The sequence below is a fragment of the Excalfactoria chinensis genome, chromosome 3, assembly GCF_039878825.1.
Source record: "Excalfactoria chinensis isolate bCotChi1 chromosome 3, bCotChi1.hap2, whole genome shotgun sequence".
NCBI classification, from domain to species: domain Eukaryota; kingdom Metazoa; phylum Chordata; class Aves; order Galliformes; family Phasianidae; genus Excalfactoria; species Excalfactoria chinensis.
This window is the reverse complement of record NC_092827.1, coordinates 86,518,210-86,536,620: the sequence shown is the minus strand read 5'-3', so window position 1 is coordinate 86,536,620 and position 18,411 is coordinate 86,518,210. Positions and strand designations below refer to the sequence as shown.

Genomic DNA, 18,411 nt, shown 5'->3' with positions numbered 1-18,411 from the left:
CTTTCAGTTAGAAAAATGTTTGAGTAGAGGAAAACAAAACGGAACCAGGAACTTTCTTGCATTTATTTATCAGTCTGTTTCCTGAACAAATTATACGATTATTAGAATTTTTAACTTTTGTATTTCTGTATTCAAGAAAAGAGAGAGGCATCTAAAATTTGCTTAAAATATAATAGAAAAAAAGATACAAATCTCTACACAAGGAATGAAAATAGAGCAGAATTTTGAATTAGGAATTAGGAAAACTTGTTACTATTCAACGTATGGATGTTTCCTGAAGAATTTTCTTCTTAGCACTGTTCTATTCAACTTGTCAATTTGAAAAATGCTGAAAGTGGCATGTACTTCAGTAGCATTCTGTGTAATGACTCCTCAGTGTTTGCAAGGCATTCAGAGCTATGTGCGATGCCTTTTCATCACTAGAAAGTGTTAAGAAATAGTAGGAGGATAAAATATTTTACAGACAGCAAAAAATAGTGTAATCCAGTGATGGTCACCACTGACATGTGGAAATGAAAATATTTTGCAGCTACGCGTGTACATACAGTATTGTTTCTGGTGGTGTATTCAGGGAAAATGTGAAGCAAATGGAGCTTGTATTTCTAACTTGGATGATATTCAACTCAGAGGGCAAACTGTTTTTGCTGTTTTTGTTTTGTTTTGTTTTTAATATTCCTAGTCTGAAATAACATCTATCTAAAGGAATAAATGACATAGGAATGTCTCACAGCTAGGGAAAAAGTTACTCAGAGTGACAATTTTACTTTAAAGGAAGTGCCATGTAAGAGAGGGACTCTATGGGTCCTAATTTGTCTGTCTTGGTAGAATGAAGAAATTACTGAGATGGTAGCATCCCTCTTTTCTCAAGTACAACTTGGTTTCTGTAGGGAAGGATCGCCAGTCATATTCCTGTGTAAGTGACAATGACCACAGCCAATTGCTGACTGAATTATTTCTTGGTTCATACATCTGTTCTCTAGCAAATAAATTGTCCTCAATTAATTAGAATTCTTTTAGAGAAAAACATACAATAGATTAAATCTTTAAATCTTGTTTTTTGTAGCTTTTATTTTTGCTCAGGGCACAAAGCTTTGTGCTCTGCACTCTGGATCTACTGCAGCTATGATGAATTCTTATGAATGGCTTATTTTGGCATTATGGTTTAAAATGTTTTGATGAAACAGACATGGAACACCTGTGAGTGATTATAATACTGACATTTAAAGAGCAAATTTCATCTGTATTTTCACACGTGTGAAATGAGGGACAGAGGGAGAAGAGCCCAAGATCCCAAAGATATGTGAGTGATTGATGTGAGACTACAAAGCAGGTGTCATAGAACTGCTACATATACATGGTCTCATCAAGGACAAACATCTTATGATACCTTCACAACTTGCTAAAACCTGGTTCCAGCTGTTTCCTCGAGAGTCTTGTGACCCTCCTTTGCTTAGTAGCAGCATTTTGTTTATTAAATGCCTATAAAGCTCATACCTGTATGAGAGTGAGAAGACTCACTTGCCTTCCCTGTACCCAAATAATTCCTTGAATACTATCTCTTGTATGTGTGTGCATAACAGCAGAAATACCTAAATCGTTAGGAATTCCTCTGGCATAGCAGTTCGTTGTACTGAGGCCATGGGGAGCAAAACCAACATCTGATGTTGTCTGTTCTCCGCAGCAGTGTGCAGCTGAGAGGAAAAACTGAAATGCAATGGAAAAATAGTGAAGGGTCACTTTTGTTGGGCTTGCACCTAAAACGCTGACTCAAGAAGCAATGTGTACAAGTGGAATAGGAGAAACAACAAGCTTCTGGATGCTGCTCTGGGTGGCATATAGAGGTGATTATGCAGGAATGTGATACCCTACCAGTGAAGGTAGGAATACAGAACAATGGTTGTCTAACTATTGGAAACTGATACAATTGAAACACCAATCTCTTTTTAAGAGTCATTATTCTTACAAAAGAGGCTTCAGATAGATCAGTGAAGTTCTCAATATGGCTCCAGAAGGAGCTGGATTAGGTGTTCACAAGCTAGCAGCAATATTTTTTTATTTTTATTTTTTACAGAGTTTTGGTTGCAAAATACTATGGTGCTGTCTCCATAGTAGTAAAATTGCTCTAATGTGATGAGTTGTACTATAGTATACAATCATATGGTGCAAAAAGAAGAGCCATACAAACATTATAAAATGGCTGAATAGAGAAAACAAAGAGCAAAATTTTCAGTCACTTATACAGAGAAGTCACTGAGAAAAAGCTGCTGTGATATTGGAGTCACTAACATCAGACTTCCTGAGGTTTCTTCTAAATGAAAATGGGAAGGTGTTTAAGTCCAAAGGAACTTCAAAAGTGTGCCCAATAATTATGTTTTATGCAACGTGCTGGGTACGTGAGCATTAACAGACAACCCACAGAGCTGAAAGTGAACAGTTTGTTCAATTTGCCTCACCAAAGTGCTGCAGTAGGCTCTCATCCACGGAAGGCAGCTGGTGATACAGAGGTGTCCGCAAGGAAGTTCCCAAAGGAAGTTGCTCTGTGCTTTGCCTTGCATAAGCCAGTCTCAAAGCTTGTGCCTTTCCCAGTGTTTAGGCAGTGCCAGGTAGGCACATCTGCCCTTTAGACTTGTCTTTCTTACTCCTTTTTTATGGCTGGAGCTGTAATGTGAGCAGAGGGGTGAATGGGGAAGGACTGACACTTTTTCTGGCCTGTTGGATGTTGTGATTGTCTAGCTCAACAGTGAAAAGACAGTTCTCTTCAGTGAGTCCCCTTGTTTTGGTAGAAGTGGTTGCAACTCTGCCACCTGACTGAAGAGCAACTTAAATGACTAATGCTATTTTGAAAAATTAATTCTTTTTGAATTTAATCGCCTACAAGGAGGTATCTGCAAAAACAAAGATCTAAATAAACCCTATTGGCTTTCATATATTTTAGGGGGTTTAAGCAGTACATGCTGTCTTAGATACAACAAGGTTTCTAAAGCTTTATAAACCTCATTTGTAAGCTATTAATGAACTGTGTTTCAGTAATGCAATGTAGTATCATAGCTAGAAAGGAAATAAACTGCTTATCTCCTTGGCAGTTATCATCAGGCTGGGTGGAGGAAAACCCTCTGTAGCTGCCTTTGTTACTATCATTGCTGCTTTTTCTCCCCAGGATATCCCCTTTGCTGCACTCCCTCAGCAAGGTTTCTCATAGGGCTTTAGATGCAGGAACTTCATCTGGTTAAATGCTTTGTACAGCACCTAACCAAATTAGCTTCTTACCCTGAACAGTGCTACTCTGCTATCAGTACCTAATGAGAACAGGGCTCTGGTAGCATTAATCTGGTGCACTCATTTGCAGTTTTGTAGGAATTGCTCTGCGTTGGCAATGGGGCAGCTCAGTTGGACTCTCACTGTGCCTTTTATGGCGTGACCCGATTGTTTTGGACTTATTTCTACAAAATTTGGACAGCCGTGATTCCTGCTTACATCAGCAGGAGAAGGGAGCATGTGGCTCCTGGCAGTAATTTCTGCACTGCCCAGAAATTAGCTTCAAGAACCTCCAAATTGTCATTAAAATTTGATTGTTTCCCTTCACATGTACACATCCGCCCATGGAAAATCACCTATTGTGTTGCTTCTGCCCCTCTCCCTGGAGTGTTACCAGGAGGTGAGCTATGACGGTGATGGGAAGGTTGCAGCCCTAATGGGGTCCAAAAGTACAGAGGCAAGAAAATGAGCTCACCTTCCTGTCCTGAAGTTAAGTGGTAATTGCTGTGGCTCCGATGCTGAAATATGCAGTAACATGAGTGTAGAACTTCACTGCTAAGGTTTACATGTTTGTTCTGATTCTCTGCTTCTGTCTTGGCTACCATGTAAATCTTTATTACATTTTATTTTATTGCTTTTTGCTTTATGGCCACTATTTCATGGGGAAAAAAGAAAATGCATCTTCTCTCTCTTCACAACTCCCCCCTCTCTTTTTTTATTCACTAAAAGTTGCAAACAGGGTTCCTATTTGGTGTAAGCTGCTATGCTTCCACTGATGTCAGTAGAGCTCTGTCAGCTTTCTTCAGCTGTAGTCAGTAATAGAATTTATGGTTCTGACTGAGGTTAGGCAGTTAAATGTAAATAAGTGCATTAGTGCGCAGAATATGATCTTTTCCCACTTCTTTCACCATTTTCTGTCATAAACAACTAAATTAAAACTGGTATCCTCTCCTTCCCAATAGCCTCTATGCTGGCTGCTAGAGGCCTGCAGGTGTAAAACAAAGGATGGGTTCAGTATCAGCGCATTTCACTTACGTCCCTAGAAATGAGCATCTTTAATGTTCCAAATGAGCTAAATTACAGGGGAACACTTCCAGCTAGCATTCCAGGGCTGTGAGGGCATCCCAGGAGCCTGTGGTCTGACAGGCTTTGTAATGCTGAACCACGCTGAGAAAGGCCTCCCTATGCATTGCGTATACCATTTTCTACCCACATCATTGAAAGCAAGGCTTTTTGTGCATGCCTGGGGAGGTACTTGGGCATAGTGAAAAGCCAGAGAACATGCTGAACTTTTAAGGTTGTGTTCTGAAAATGGGCTGCTAGCAAAATATAAATAGAGCTGGGGTCCTTTGGGTGAAAATTATTAAAGATCCAGTATTGACTTATTCATCTTCCAACTTGACATACCAGGTGCCTCCCATATATGAAGCCCTGTAATCTCAAGGAAGATTTAGTTCATACAGTGTTGGGTTTCCATAATCAAGTGTCACAGATGCCTTCTTCTCAGATGCAGTGGTATCAGTTCCTCTGTCTTCCTATAAAAAAATAGCAGTTAGAGAAATCAAATTCAGGGATGAAGGGTTTCATGTTCCCTCTTCTTCCAGTCTGTAAACTGTTTCTCACATAGGCATCTTCTGCTGTTCCTTTCAAAACTCCACCATTAGCTTTTAAGCTTATTCAGGTCAGAGAAGCAGCAGGAAGCACGACTACAGCCTCCTGCAAGAACACTGTATTACATGGGGTAATCCTGGGTCTCTGGCTTCCTGTCTTTCTGTAGCACTCATATGTTAAGAATAAAATACGTTAATGGGCTTTTGAGAATTCCTGAGGAGTGTTCTGGATCACAGATAGAGCCTATCTGCCATTAAACATAATACCTTCTTGGCAGCCATTCTTGCTCTGCAGCCTTTGCCTTCAAGATCTGTTCTGGAGAGGCATTTTAGAAATCTTGTAATGAGCCCTCACATACAGAGGGATCAGGCTCATTACAGACTGTTCCACCCTTACTATCTTGTATGTACTTTGCACATACTGCATGTGGAAGGGCTCAAACTCCATTTTTACTTTAAATAACTGATTTAGCAGTTATGCAGTTTGTGCTTTCACTAAATGCAGTTTGATACTGTTTAAAAGAGCAGAAATGAGACATGGTTCTGGCCTTGGTTCAGATGGAGTCATCCCTGCACTGCAGCTTGTCTGTCAAGGGCATCAAGGAAGGTGCCACTGAGCATCATAGAATTTGTCTGCTGCATATATGTAGTATTGGTGCTTGCAGATGGTACCTGGGCAGATTTTATCTACATCAAGCAAGCCAAAGCCTGACTGCTTTGCCACCTTCTTGTGCAGTTAGTTCAAACTCCTCCAATACTTGACCCAGGTCTTGTTAGAAGCAAGGCTGCAGAAATCAGGTGAGCTTTTTTTTTTTTCTGTAAGGACTTGGATCTGACGTTAATTAGGTGGGAACCTCATCCTGATTCCAATCTCTGATACATTCACTTTTCAGTACTGCATTATTGCTAGTGTGTGAACCAAATGTCTACACTGGTACTTCTGTTAAGCCAAATGCAAGTTCTTTTTTTCCCCTTTTTTCTGATTTGTAAGTGTGTTATATTTAACAGACATGAGTAACCCATGTGGGATATCTTTCACACAGAGTAAAACTAATGTAAATTCACATGACTCAGGGATTTGTTTCAATGCTTCTGTATAAACTCTCATTAGAAATGATTATGCTTGAAGATCAAAAGGAAAGTACACTTGCTTGTATTAATGTTTAATGCATAATTCACATTGTTAGAACAAAAAACAAAACAGTCAGTGGTTGTTATGACAAATATTAAACATCAGCGCCACTAACCAATTTCCAGAGAGGATCCTTCATTTCTCTGCACTGGCCATGTGCTGAGGTTTCCTCTTCTTTCTGTTCTGTTGCTGTCTCCAAGACCTCTCCATTTCACAGACCTGTTTCTCGCTGGGTCAGCAGTCCCCTGTCCCAGCAGGAGCGGGCAGATCCTGGACACCCTCTCACTACAGGTGGCTCCTGCTTTCAGAGAGCTCCTAGTGGCAGCAGTGTAAAGCAATCTAACCCAGCTGTTGACACGATAATGATTTTAGACATGCTCCTGCATGGTCCCCAAGCCCTCCTTGCCTCCAATCTCAGTCTACTTTCAGCCTTACTATCAAGACTAGGCCCATGGCTGATGTTACACCACAACAGGATTCAAGAGCTTGTTTTTTTTTTATCACATTTATCTATGTTTTTATCTTCTTCATTCAATGCTTACTTTCTTATCAGAAAGCTTTGTACTGAAATAAACAGGTTTAGCATGAAGGAGACATACGTGAAATCCATTCCCCGTATCCTTCAGCCAAGACCCAGCACAGCAGAGTAAAGCCATGCTCATCATCACAACTGTAGCTTAAGAATGACAACTGTTTTTGCAGCATGATTGCTGATACATGACTTAGCAGGGTGACTTCATCCACACGCAGGAAGATCCTTAGGTACCTCTCCGCCTTTCACAAAAAGTAGGGTTTTTTCTTCATATCTTCACAGCTTTTACTGGCTTTTCCCATGCCAGCGTTTAAAGGTTCAGCAATTTGTACCATCTAGTTTTATATTTATGTTTCTCTTCAAAATGTGTTTTGCTACCTGAGCTTACATCTTTGTTGTTGTTGTTGTTATTCCCCTCCCCTTCACCCCCCTTCTTTGCTTTTTTGAGTTTAAAGTTTAGGAGTCTTAATTCAGGTCAGAGTCACCTCTCTTTGCAGGGAGGTGTGTGGCACAGAATGAGACAGAATAATGTTTGAAGATCTTTCTGCTTGGCACAAAACTGAAATAAATAAATAAATTCCTTTCTTACTATCATTTCAGTAACTCTCTTATGAACCAGCAGTGATACAACACAGCTGATTCTGAGCGCTCCTGCATCCATTCAGAGCAGAGTAACTGCCTGAGACTGCAGTAGGCTTCTCCTGGTTCAGGTCTCTGTAAGCAAATGAACTAACTCCCTGTTCCTAAGGTACCTCCTGGAAACCCCATTGTTTTGCAAGCCATCCTGTGCTAATCTGAGAGGTTCCTCATACAGGAACTAGTGCTGTTGAATTATAGCGAGTGCTTCATACAGACACTGCTGCTTTGAGCACTATGTAGTCAATGGACAAGCAGATCACAGGTGTTCAAGAAGACATAGACCTTTGGCTTTTGTTTTCCTTTTGTTAACAGCCTACTCAAAATATTTACAATTTAGAACCTGATATTTTCTGCAGTAGAGAGACAACTGTCTGCTTCAACACGGCTGAGAATGTACTCAGAGTATACGTTGTGTAAATTGTTTATTTATCTTGTGGAGTGCACATGGAAGCACTGTCCTTGAATTGATCACAAGCACATGGCTGTTGTATGGTTTCTGCTAAGAAAGAAAAACCTGTAATGAATTAAATATGCCTCACAAGGAAAGAAGTAGGTCAAATGTTGGGCTAAATTAGCCTTACGTTATACAGAATGACTGCGTACAGTGTGTTGTTTTCAGGTGTGCGATTTTGGACTTGTCTACACACAAAATTATTCCGAAACACTTATTAGCTACACTGCAGTAATTACACTTAACCAAAACCATATGTACACAAATATCATGCCAGTGTAAGAGTTCACTTTTTTGAATTCTCCTAATCCACTTTAAAAGTGGATTAAGTGAAACCAGGAAGAAGCTCCGTCATTCCAGAATGAACAAGCCACCTGCACACGGTTCTGTTTCACATCCATCCACTACCTCATTCCAGCAGAATTTTCCTGGGGTGAGAGGCTCTTAAGATGGATCTACATAGCAAATGAACATGTGATTATACACGTACCAGCCTTTCCTTTACTCTCGCTGGTGTGAGTAACAGCAGTAATGAAAGATGGTGGCAAAGATCTCAGAGCAGCCCATTAGCTGGGGCCTACACACAGGAACCCTTCTGCTTGTGAGCAACCTCTGCTGCAACACACCTCATCATGCCCTTGTGTCAGACATAGCTCACATCCCCATGCTAATGCTGGAATGGGAACATCTCCCTGCACCTCGGTGCATACACACAGCAAATATTGCATATGTGATAGGACTGTGCAGCTGAACTAAGTAGAAAGCTGGGCATTTAACTTCAGAGGTTAATCACACGAAGGAGACGCATGGCTCATACGTTTTTAATATACACACCTTTGACAACCAAATGAAGAGTTGGCTCTGCAGCTGCATAGGCCAAATTAAATATGCTGTAGACAAGCACAACTGTGTTGATTTCACTAGGGCTCAATTTGGCTCCATAGGCAAGTTCATGCTTATTTGACTAATACTTGTTTTGTTGCCTATCTGCTCACTTCTTTTAATGAAGTTAATGCATTTCAATATTCCTTTCAATGCATTCCAAAACCAGCAATTTGATTAACTAATTCCCTTTTAAAAGCATAACAATCGCAACTAAAATCTCCCTCTTAGGAGAGGTATGGAACAACTGCGCAGAGCATCTTGGGTAGCTATGCCATAACTTCAATCTCTTTAAAGAAACTCCCCACATCAATCAGAAGAGCCTCACTGAAAAATAAATGGCAAAATACAGACAACAATCAAGCTGCACAAAGTGCTTTTTAAGTCTACCAAGACCTATGTATCAGTAACGTACCCTGCACTCTCCAGAGCTCTGTTGAGACCATATGCTTAAGACAAATAAAACCTTAGTCCAGATGCCACTCAAAACAATTCTGAAACAGAAACGCTATGCAAATTTGTCTTTATAGACAAGACAGAAAGCAGCTCGAATAGCTTGTCTTAAAAATAAAAAGTACTTTTTCAATTTCATTCTCCTTAAAATAGTGCTTGGACTTCACTGTATTCTGAGGACTTATCCTCCCCCCCCCCCCCCCCCAGTTAAAGAGCAAAGACTTTTTCCACTTAAAATAAGGCACTGTTCCAGAGTACCAAATCTGACAGCAGCAAAGGTACATGCTAAATTCTCCGTGGCTTCACCTTCTTAAAAAACTGGAAGAGCAAAACCTGATTAGTAACAATATTAAGCAAAGACAATCTTCTCTTTTGTTGTATTTAAATGAAGAAAATGAAAGTATTAATGCTAATTGAAGCTGCAACAATAATTTAGTTTCAGCCCTGTGCTGCTTCAGCTTTTCAGCTGCTCCATTGTCGCACTAGCTACACATACGTGGCGAGCTGTTGTCAGAATAGGCAATAGAAAACGCAGTGTGGGATGGGGCCACTTGACATTGGGCCTTACTGAGCACTTTGGTCAGTGTGCAGGTGCTGTGGTGAGTTGGCAGTTTGGGATATTAAGTGTATGCTTGCAATGACCTATCTTTGGCTGAAAGGGCACAGCGGTCTGTGCCACAATGAATACCTGAAAGCAAGGCCTAGCACTGGAAATAACTTTGTGCAGGAAGAAACGCACACAACTAAAAGGTCCCTGTGACCATGTATACTTATGCTGAAGGACATGGGTTAGCGGGCATGGTCTAGATGATCTTAGCGGTCTTTCCCAATCTCAATGATTCTATGGTCTTCCTTTTAAGAGCACAAACCCTAAGGAAAGCAAGCTAAGCCTAGTGCCAACCTCTAGCCCTGCTCACAGCAACACCCAGTCACACAGGTTGACCTGGTGACGGCAGGCCTTGTCACCACATGCAGGTCACCCACCACCCAGCCTGGCCCAGCACCCACCAGCCTCCACACAACAGCCTGGTGGCCCCCGAGCAGCCCACACGGGCCTGCGTTCCCTCACGACTCGGGGTGCCTTTTCCGTCAGTCCCATTCCCTGCAGGGACATGGCGGGGCCCCGCTCTGCGCGGGCTGCGCTGTCCCATCCGCCGCATCCGGGTGGCACCCCCATCCCCCTCCCCCCCCCCGGCCGTTTCCGTGATTTTTTTTTTTCCTTTTTTTTTTTCTTTTTTCTTTTTTTTTTTTTTTTCTTTTTTCTTTTCCTTTTGGCGTGTGCTTCCCTCCTCCAGGTGGGACCCGGCGGTGACCAGAGCGGCTCGCCCGGCGCCCAGCGTCAACCTGAAGGTAAAATGAAAGACAAAAAGATGAACGCATGCCTGCTCCCCCGCGCCCGCCACCATCGCGGCCGGCAGCCCCCGCCGCGCGCCGGATTTCCTGTTTCGGCTTTTTTTCCTCCCTTCGTTTCGCTTAAAAACGCATGCAGAGAAAGGCGCACGTACCCGGTACCGAGCCCAGGGGAAAGAAAAATAAAATAAAATACATAACCCGGCCGCTTCCCCCTGCCGCTGCCAAGTTATCATTGAGAAAACAGACAGGCGGCGTGACGTCCCGGGTCAGGCCGAGTGCGGACCGGCGCTACCAAGGCGGCAGGGTGGCCCGGGGCTGCCGCCGGGTCCGGGGCCGCGGGTCCGGCGCCGCCGTCGCCCTCCTTCCGCCGCCCCCGCGCCCGCCGGGGCCGCGCCCGCAGCCGCCGCCGCCCCCCGGCCCCCCGCCTCGCAGCAGCGGCGCCGCTCGGCCTGCGCCCGCCGGCGGCTCCCCCCTCTCCGGCGGAGGTCGGGGGAGCCCGGGGAAAGGAGGCGTGCGTAAAGATTTTGCAATGTCCCTGCATGGTGTTGTAGACTTTCCTAGCAAAGAAACCGGCTTCGGCTTCTTTAAAATCCCCGACGACTCACCTGACTAGCCGGCCTGCGGCTCCGCGCTGACCAGGTAACGCGGGGCCCCCTCTCCACCCGCTGACATTGCGGCGGGGCGGGGGCGGCGCAGAGGCGAGCTGCGGCCAACCTCCCCCCCTCCTCCGCCCCCAACCCGCACACTCACCCGCCGTCCCCCGGCCCGCCCGGTCATCGGCAATTAGCGGGGTGGGGGGCTGTATATGTGTGATTTTTTTTTCTTTTTCTTTCCGCTTTCCCCGCAATTCTGCCCTCCCCCCCTTCACAGGGTCAGGAGTGCCGGGGAAGTGACGGAGGCACAGTGAGAGTTTAGGGTCCCGGGGTGGCTGCTACTTTAACGCTGGGGGTCCTTCCCCTCAGGAAAGCTCCGTCCCGAAGCCGAGCGGGAGCCGCCGGGCCTGGCCGGACCCCGCCGGGCTGAAGGAGGGGGGAGGGACACAAGGGCACACGTGCGGGAAGAGAGCGGCGGGGGAGGGACGCTGCTGCGTGCCCCGGGCCTGGGGCTGCGTTGTGATGGGGGGAGAAGCGGTGCCGGGCGGCGTTCGGAGCGCCCGCGGAGTTCACGCTCTTTGGGTTGCGCGTGGGAGGCGGCTGCGATGGGGGAGGCGGTGGGAAGGAGCCGAGTGCGAGTGAAGGTGAATGGCACAGGGCAGGCGGCCCGGCCCCCCGCTCCTCTCTGCTGCTGGGGGTGACCCCGCGCCTCGAAGTGCCATTTTTGCGGCCGCGGGATGGAGGGGGGGGGGGAGGGAGAGGTGAGAACCCGAACGCCCTTTGCCTGAAAGCACCGAAGTTTTAAGCATGTAGCAGCAGCCCTGTCTGAGATCCAAAGTATAAAACTTATCTGATACATGTTTCCCCCTGTTCCCGAGCACAGAATGTTCCCGTGCCGCACACGTTGCATGCGGCCGCGGTGAGGACGGGAGCACTTTGCGGTATAACCTACATTAGCTTATAGATGGTGCGCTGAGCGTGTGCCAGGGCTGAGCGTGGAGAAGTGCCCCGTAGGGCCGCGTCCCCGCTGCTGGGGGGCCCTGCAGGCTGCCCGTGCTCCTCTCCAGGACCTTCCAGTTAAGATGTGCCGGGGGCAGGAGAAAGCAAACATGGCATTCAGCATGCTCATTATCAAAATAAGGCAAACAAATCGATTGCATTAACGGTATCTCAGTCATCCCATTGTGTTTTGTTTTTGTTTTATTTTTAATTTCCCCCAGAAATTAAAAGGTTACTGCCGGTGTGTCGTGTCCCTATCTCAAACCCAGCACCACTTATTATTGCAACGGTATTTCAATATTAAGTGATCTTGAAGATGATTTCATCTTTCATTTTGAATCCTGAATTTGAATCAGCATTAGAATGTCAGGGCTGCGAGATAAGGTGGGACAAACTAAGTAGACAGCTGAAGGGCTGTGCTGAAGGTGCTGCGGGAAGGAGATCTGGGGCCGTTCACAGTAACCTTGTTTACAGGGACGATTCAATTGCAACCTGAATTTCAGCACGAGGCTGCCTGGACTAATGCCTGTGCGCTTGAAGCTGATCACGAGTGTCTTTTGCACTCTAAACCTTTGCTCTCCCCACGCTGCTTACTCGCGAAAACTTTTCTGGAAGGTTATTATGATTTTTCCAAGATGAAAATTAAGATGTATTCCTGAAAGGAACTGCACTCTTTGAACTGCAGTGCTTTAGCAACAAAGTATTCGTTAGGTCTGATTATATATATATATATATATTTTAACTTATTTTTTTCCTCGCTGTTGTGTGGGGGTCAGTAGTTAGACCGCACCTTTGAACTTTAAGTCTTTGATTAATTAGATTTAAGTCTTGGAGGTTTTGAACATAGTTTACAGCATGTGAAACCGGTTCGGGTCAGACAGTGAAAAGATGCACGTTGTACTGAGCAACAGCCCTGTAGTGGTCTGCTCCGTTTTTGTTTTCTTTTCTCAAAGCTGTTCCAGGAAAATCACGTGCATGGAGAGAGTGGGTGCTAAATGCCAGCAGCCGCATTAATGAAGAAAAAATGCTGTTGAAATACTTTGGAATAATAAATAGGATGTGTAATGGTCAACCACAAGATAAAAATTTTACACAGTGTTTTTATGGCTCTAAATTGGCTGCGTTGTAAACCAAGCTTACTACTCTATTAAGTCATCATACTTTTCAATTATTTAAGATTTCTAGCCGAGCTATCTAATATCGTCTTCATTGTGCGCATCAGAAAATTATATATACGGCTGTAATTCCTTGTTAGTCTGTGAAGGCTGTGTTGCAGATGGGGGTTTAATTTTGGCTTATCAGGACAAATATTACAAAGCACGCACATGGCAAAATGATATGGAAATAGTCCTAGTCCAGAGGAATGGGGATAGTTACAGCACTGAAATGTACCTAATACAATTTGAGATCCACTCGCTAAGAAACCTTGACAGTATCTGCCTTCCAGGTACTGTGCATTTGGAAATACTATATCTCCATTTAAATGCAGATCTTCGGTTTTCTCCAGGGGGCAGTTGGCGAATCTTTCGATTGAACCACCAGTACTAGAAAAACTAACTGCAGATTTACTCATGAACAAGAGACCCTTTCAAGTCTGCCCGTTTGAAATAATGCCTTTAAAATTTCCTAATATTGCCGTTTTAGATTGATTTTTAAATGCCTTTTCAGAAGTCGCACAAAAGGAATGTTGTCTTTCCTCCAAGTAGTTCAATGTTTGCACACTTATTTAGCAATCTTAAGAGAGATAGCAAGACAAGCCAGTTCTTTGTTTTTGCGTTGGTATTGTGTATGCTTGTGAGTTTTGTCAAATGGACAGAGCAGTCTTGCTTTGATTTTGACCTAGATTCCTCTGGATTCTTCCTATACGGCCAGTACCTGCTTATTTCCTGCTGTGAAAATAGGAGAACAACTGTTGATGCTATCTAGCTGGGGCTGTTTGGGCACATCCAGTATACTCCCCTCCTCCCTGAAGACCTCATTACTAATGGGTATGGTAGTGCTATATTTAAGGGGGTGCATGCGAGTATTTTCTCTCTTCACTTTTCCATCCCTGAGGGTTTGAGTCAAAGAAAGACAGAAAAAATGGGCGTAGTGAGTGAATTTATTTCTCTGTCCGTAGTGGGCATGTGTATTTTGCACTCTTGTGCTGACAATCAGGGCCATGCTCTATTTGAAACAAGTCTCGAATCCATCTTATCCCATACGTACTTGAAACTGGGTGCCAGTAGTAGTCAGCCCTGCATGGAGGGGCCATGTTCCACCCAGCCTGGGTCCCAAGCTGTTTGCAGTGCAATCAAGCCCTGAGATGTAGGGAATGGGAGCTGCCTCTTGGGATAAAGGCAGCACAAGGACCTGGTGCAGGGAGGCAAAAGGTCCTGATGTTTTCTGAGTCAGGCACTCCTGCCTGCTCAGATGGGGAAACCACCCCATCATGGGAAGGATGCTGCCCATGCCCCCTGTGCCAGGTTGTGGAGTTGACACCCCTATTGTACGTTCCTGTTAATGGCATACAGCCCATTCTCTCCAATACTCAGGGTAAATGCGCTCTTCAACCTTTTCATGGAGTTCAGGCAGGTCTGCGGAGTCAAATCTTATGTGCATCAGCACTGATGGCAGAGATGCTATTTAGCTTGGTTGATGTTGCTAGCAGCATTTGCGGATTTGTGTTCCTAGTGGAAGCTTCAGTGAGATGGGCTTCTTAAAGGAATGTTCTGCATATTGGGGTTGAAGGAAAAGCCAAGGCTGATACATTAGCTTGCTGCCTGTTTAATTCTGTTGAAATCAACTGGATTTCTTCATGCAAGTGCTTCACACGTGCGTGCCTTTGACGACATGCTGATCGGTTGGGATATTCCTTTGCTGAAAACCTTGTCCTGAGTCAAGTCTGGGCATGCATGCTCCTGTATGTGCGTATACAGGCTGAGCAGGGCCCATCCTTTGTAACACAATTTCTACCTTTAATATCTGAATCTCTTATTGTAACTCAGCCATTAGGGGAAAGGGAAATGGAACTTTTCTCAAACAGTTTTTCTGTTGGGGAATCTAGTGGCAGTTGCTTTGAAGCATGTGTAATTGATTATCATACATTTATTTTAAAAAGGAGACATAACAAGGAATCTAACATGATGTTTTGGAATATATCTTCTCCCCACAATGTTCTTGAGGGAAATGTAAGGTTGCAGGCATCATTTCATGCCCTGTATGTTTTTGAACATAAATCAAAGAAATTGTTGGAGAGTTATAGATGTTCATAGCAACTGTAGCTATAATAAACACATGCAGTATATATTTTCCAAGCTATTTTGTATGGGTGAAAAGCTGAAGCTGGCATTTTGTATGAACAATTCAACTTAATCACTGAAAATTTATTTCCTAGTTAGCGTGGCTTACCAGACTAGCGTGAAGTCGTACACCTTGGCTGAAGCTCATCTGTGAGGGAAGGCTTGGTTAAAATTGGGGAAGGATTTAAATTGTGATCTAGAAACCTTAAATGAATTATTCCGAATGTCACATTTATTGTAATACCTCCATGGTAATATTTACATCTGTGTTATTTTTTATATTGTCTTCAAAATATACTGATTACGTTAGGGAGCAAATAAAAGACAAGAATGTTATGGAAAACAAATGGATAAAGAAGAACTTTAATTGTGCACATAGTCACATTTTTACTGTAGTAAATAGAACAGGAGGGAGAATTGTGACTGATCAGGTGGTGCAGAGCTGCAAGTGAGAACAACACCAAGCTTAAGAATACAAGTTTCTTGGCTACTGTGTTTGGTTTTGTTTGAAATCCTTCATAGATGAAAAGGAACAAAACGCTACGATGGAAGAATTCCCATGAGAAGAGTGAGTAGAATTGATGAATGAGGATGAGGAAGGCTTCCCTTATTCTGACAAGGATCCAAATGCATTTAAATGTTAAGAAGAAAGTATAGTAGTCATAGTTAATGTGCATATGGATTGGTTGGCTTCCCTTCATTTCTCTCTTAACTTTTCTTCCTGTCCCCTGAAAACTCAATTTAAAAATCAGAAAGGGGCAAATAAGGCAGAATGTGCCAGGTTGAGGGATAGTTGGCACGGCTGGGAGAACAAGGATTTTGCTGTTGTGCATCCTGTGTTGGAATCAGTGTATACTTGTACAAAAAAGAGTTGAAGGAGCAGTGTCCCAGATACAGAATTACATGACTGTGAGGGATATGACATAATTGTGTAGGGGATGGAAAGAGAAATGGAGTCTGTTTTCCTGGGTGGGTATTCTCCAGCCCTGACCAAATTCTAGGGTAAGCAGGAGGTGGAGCTGCTGACTATGATTGAGTTATTCTTCTGCAGAATTTGGAAGATTCAAACCATCTGTGTTGACATGTGGGCCCTTGGTGAGGAAACTTCATTCACTGACGTTTCTGTTTCTGCTGGGGTGAATGTTTTGAGTTTCATCTGCCAAAAAGAGCTTATTTTACTCTGTGCTGAATTTCTAACAGGAAAAAGAAAAGTGACACCAAACATTTCATGCTGAATTAAGGACAAATGAGACCAGGTGGACAAAGGTTGGGAGCAAAGTATGCGGAGCACGGGCAGCAGGTTGGGTACTGGAGCACAGAGAGCAGGTTGTCCAAGGTCACACTGCTGCTCTTATGGCACAGCTCAGAGCTGCACTCCGAAACTCAGATTTTAGTCTATTCCCTCCCCAACGTGCAGTCATCGTTTCACAGCCTGAGCAATGGCAGCAGAGAAACCTTGGTTTTGTAACATGTATTATGGTGTTGGTTTCAGCACAGAAAGGTGAGGTGGTATGTTCCTGGTTACACAGCCAGGCAGTGGTAGAAGCCAGAAAGAGTCTGACTTCGCCACCAGGATGGCATTTCCTTTGCTTTCCTTGCCTCTCCAGGAAGATTTATGTTTCTTTTTGGTGCTTTTTAATTCAAAGGGTGTGAACTATGAGTACCTCTGAAAATTGGGCCACCAACACTTACGCTTGTTTGTGCTTGTGAGTGTGCACGCATGTGCAACGTGCGTACTCAGATGTTGTGCATGCACAGGATCTCAATTATTTTCCTGTTTGAATCACTGAGCTGGCTGTCTTGATGTACTGTCAGTTTTGCTTTCTGCCCTTTGGAATAAAGTTCAAAATGTTAAAGAAATAACACACAATATATTAGGAGCTAGGATAGTCATAGTGCCCAAGGGGAAAGGAGTGTGGTGAATAATCTGTTTTATGAATGCCTAAAATAAAATCTCAGCTACTCCTAACCCAACTCCATAGTGATGCACTTGCAAAAAGTGCTCTTCTAAACATTGTTTTGAGGTTTGGTTGTTATCTTGCGGAGAGTGGTAGCCCCCCCCAGAAAGCAGCATGCAGGGTCTTAGTCATGCTCTGGACATGGGTCACGATTGTTCTTTTGAGCATTACTCTGGGCTAAGTGCTGAGGCAACTAAATTGAAATTAATCCTTGGTAATTCTTTAAAATCAAACTTTGCTGCCAAGTTTAGGTGTTGAAACAGCTCTAGCATGTTTATATATTGCTTTTCTGGTTTCATCAACTCATGTGGACAGCAGTAAGAGGTGTAGGAGTGGGGCTGGGTCCTGCCTGTCTCCCGTGGTGCTGAGGCCAAGCTGCAAGCTGGGGCAGTACTAATGTGTAGTTGGAGTCACAGCACTGGACTCCTAGGCTCTGCCAAATTGAGGACACTGGGCTCCACAGATCTGACACAGTGCTAAAGGGTCTAACTTGGCTATTAAATGAAAGAACTGGCTTCCTCCCACTCCCCAAATCTGTTGGTTTGTATTCCGTATCAGAAGAAAACAGCTGGGGTGTGTGCAGCTGATGAAGGGCAGGTTCGGGTTATATTTAGGATAAGCAGGATGCCCACTGTACATATTGATAAATTCTGAGGCATAAAGTGCTTCTGGGTGCAGCTCACAGCTTCTCATCTGCAAATACCAGGATCAAGATAAAGCAAAACATCTCATGGAGAATTCTGCAGTTTGTAGTCCTGACAGACGAAAACCTCCTTTTACTGTGACAGAGACTTCCTGCTTATACTGTGACAAGTAGGGGTTTCAGATAATGTTAATGGCGCTAATATGTTAAATGTGGGTTTCTGAAGTCCTGTAGGACATGCAGCAAACCCCAGTGATTCAGACTGGGTGAAGTTGTCAAAGGTTGCTCTGCTCTCCAGAGCCTGGCAATAGCTCCACTGAAATGTGATGCCATTGGTTTTCAGCAAAGGTTTCTTTCTGCAGGGCTGCAAACAGAGATCAGCTGCTACTGTGTATACACAACTAGGGAGCAAATCAACCAGCACATTTAAGGAGCCTTTTTAACCCTGAGACTTTCCAAGATTTCTTCTTCACACAGGAAGTTTCCTTTATATTGTCAGATTTAGCACTTTGCTCATGTAATGAGATCAGAGCTAGGATCACTGCTGCACAGTAGAAAGACTTCCTTAAGACATTTGTCCTTGAAACTGCACCAAACTCTTGGAAGAACCCAGAACCTGTAAGTATGTAT

At 43.9% G+C, this 18,411-nt stretch overlaps 1 protein-coding gene across 9 annotated transcripts in view; it reads left to right on the top strand.

Moving 5' to 3' along the window:
• The window catches only part of ESRRG (estrogen related receptor gamma), a 378,604-nt gene that overhangs the window by 7,586 nt on the left and 352,607 nt on the right, over window positions 1-18,411 (top strand). For 2 of the 9 annotated variants that reach the window (XM_072333655.1, XM_072333656.1), the window contains exon 1: window positions 10,774-10,946. The exons of 3 other annotated variants lie outside the window; for them this stretch is intronic. Coding sequence is in view for 1 of the 6 variants with exons in the window: in XM_072333652.1 (XP_072189753.1) it covers window positions 18,302-18,399 (98 nt within the window). In the remaining 5 variants the exon portion in view is untranslated. Of the gene's footprint in view, window positions 1-10,229; window positions 10,305-10,730; window positions 10,947-18,153; window positions 18,400-18,411 lie in introns of those variants that run through there. 4 more of the 9 variants (XM_072333664.1, XM_072333657.1, XM_072333652.1 and 1 more) reach the window with 4 other exon arrangements.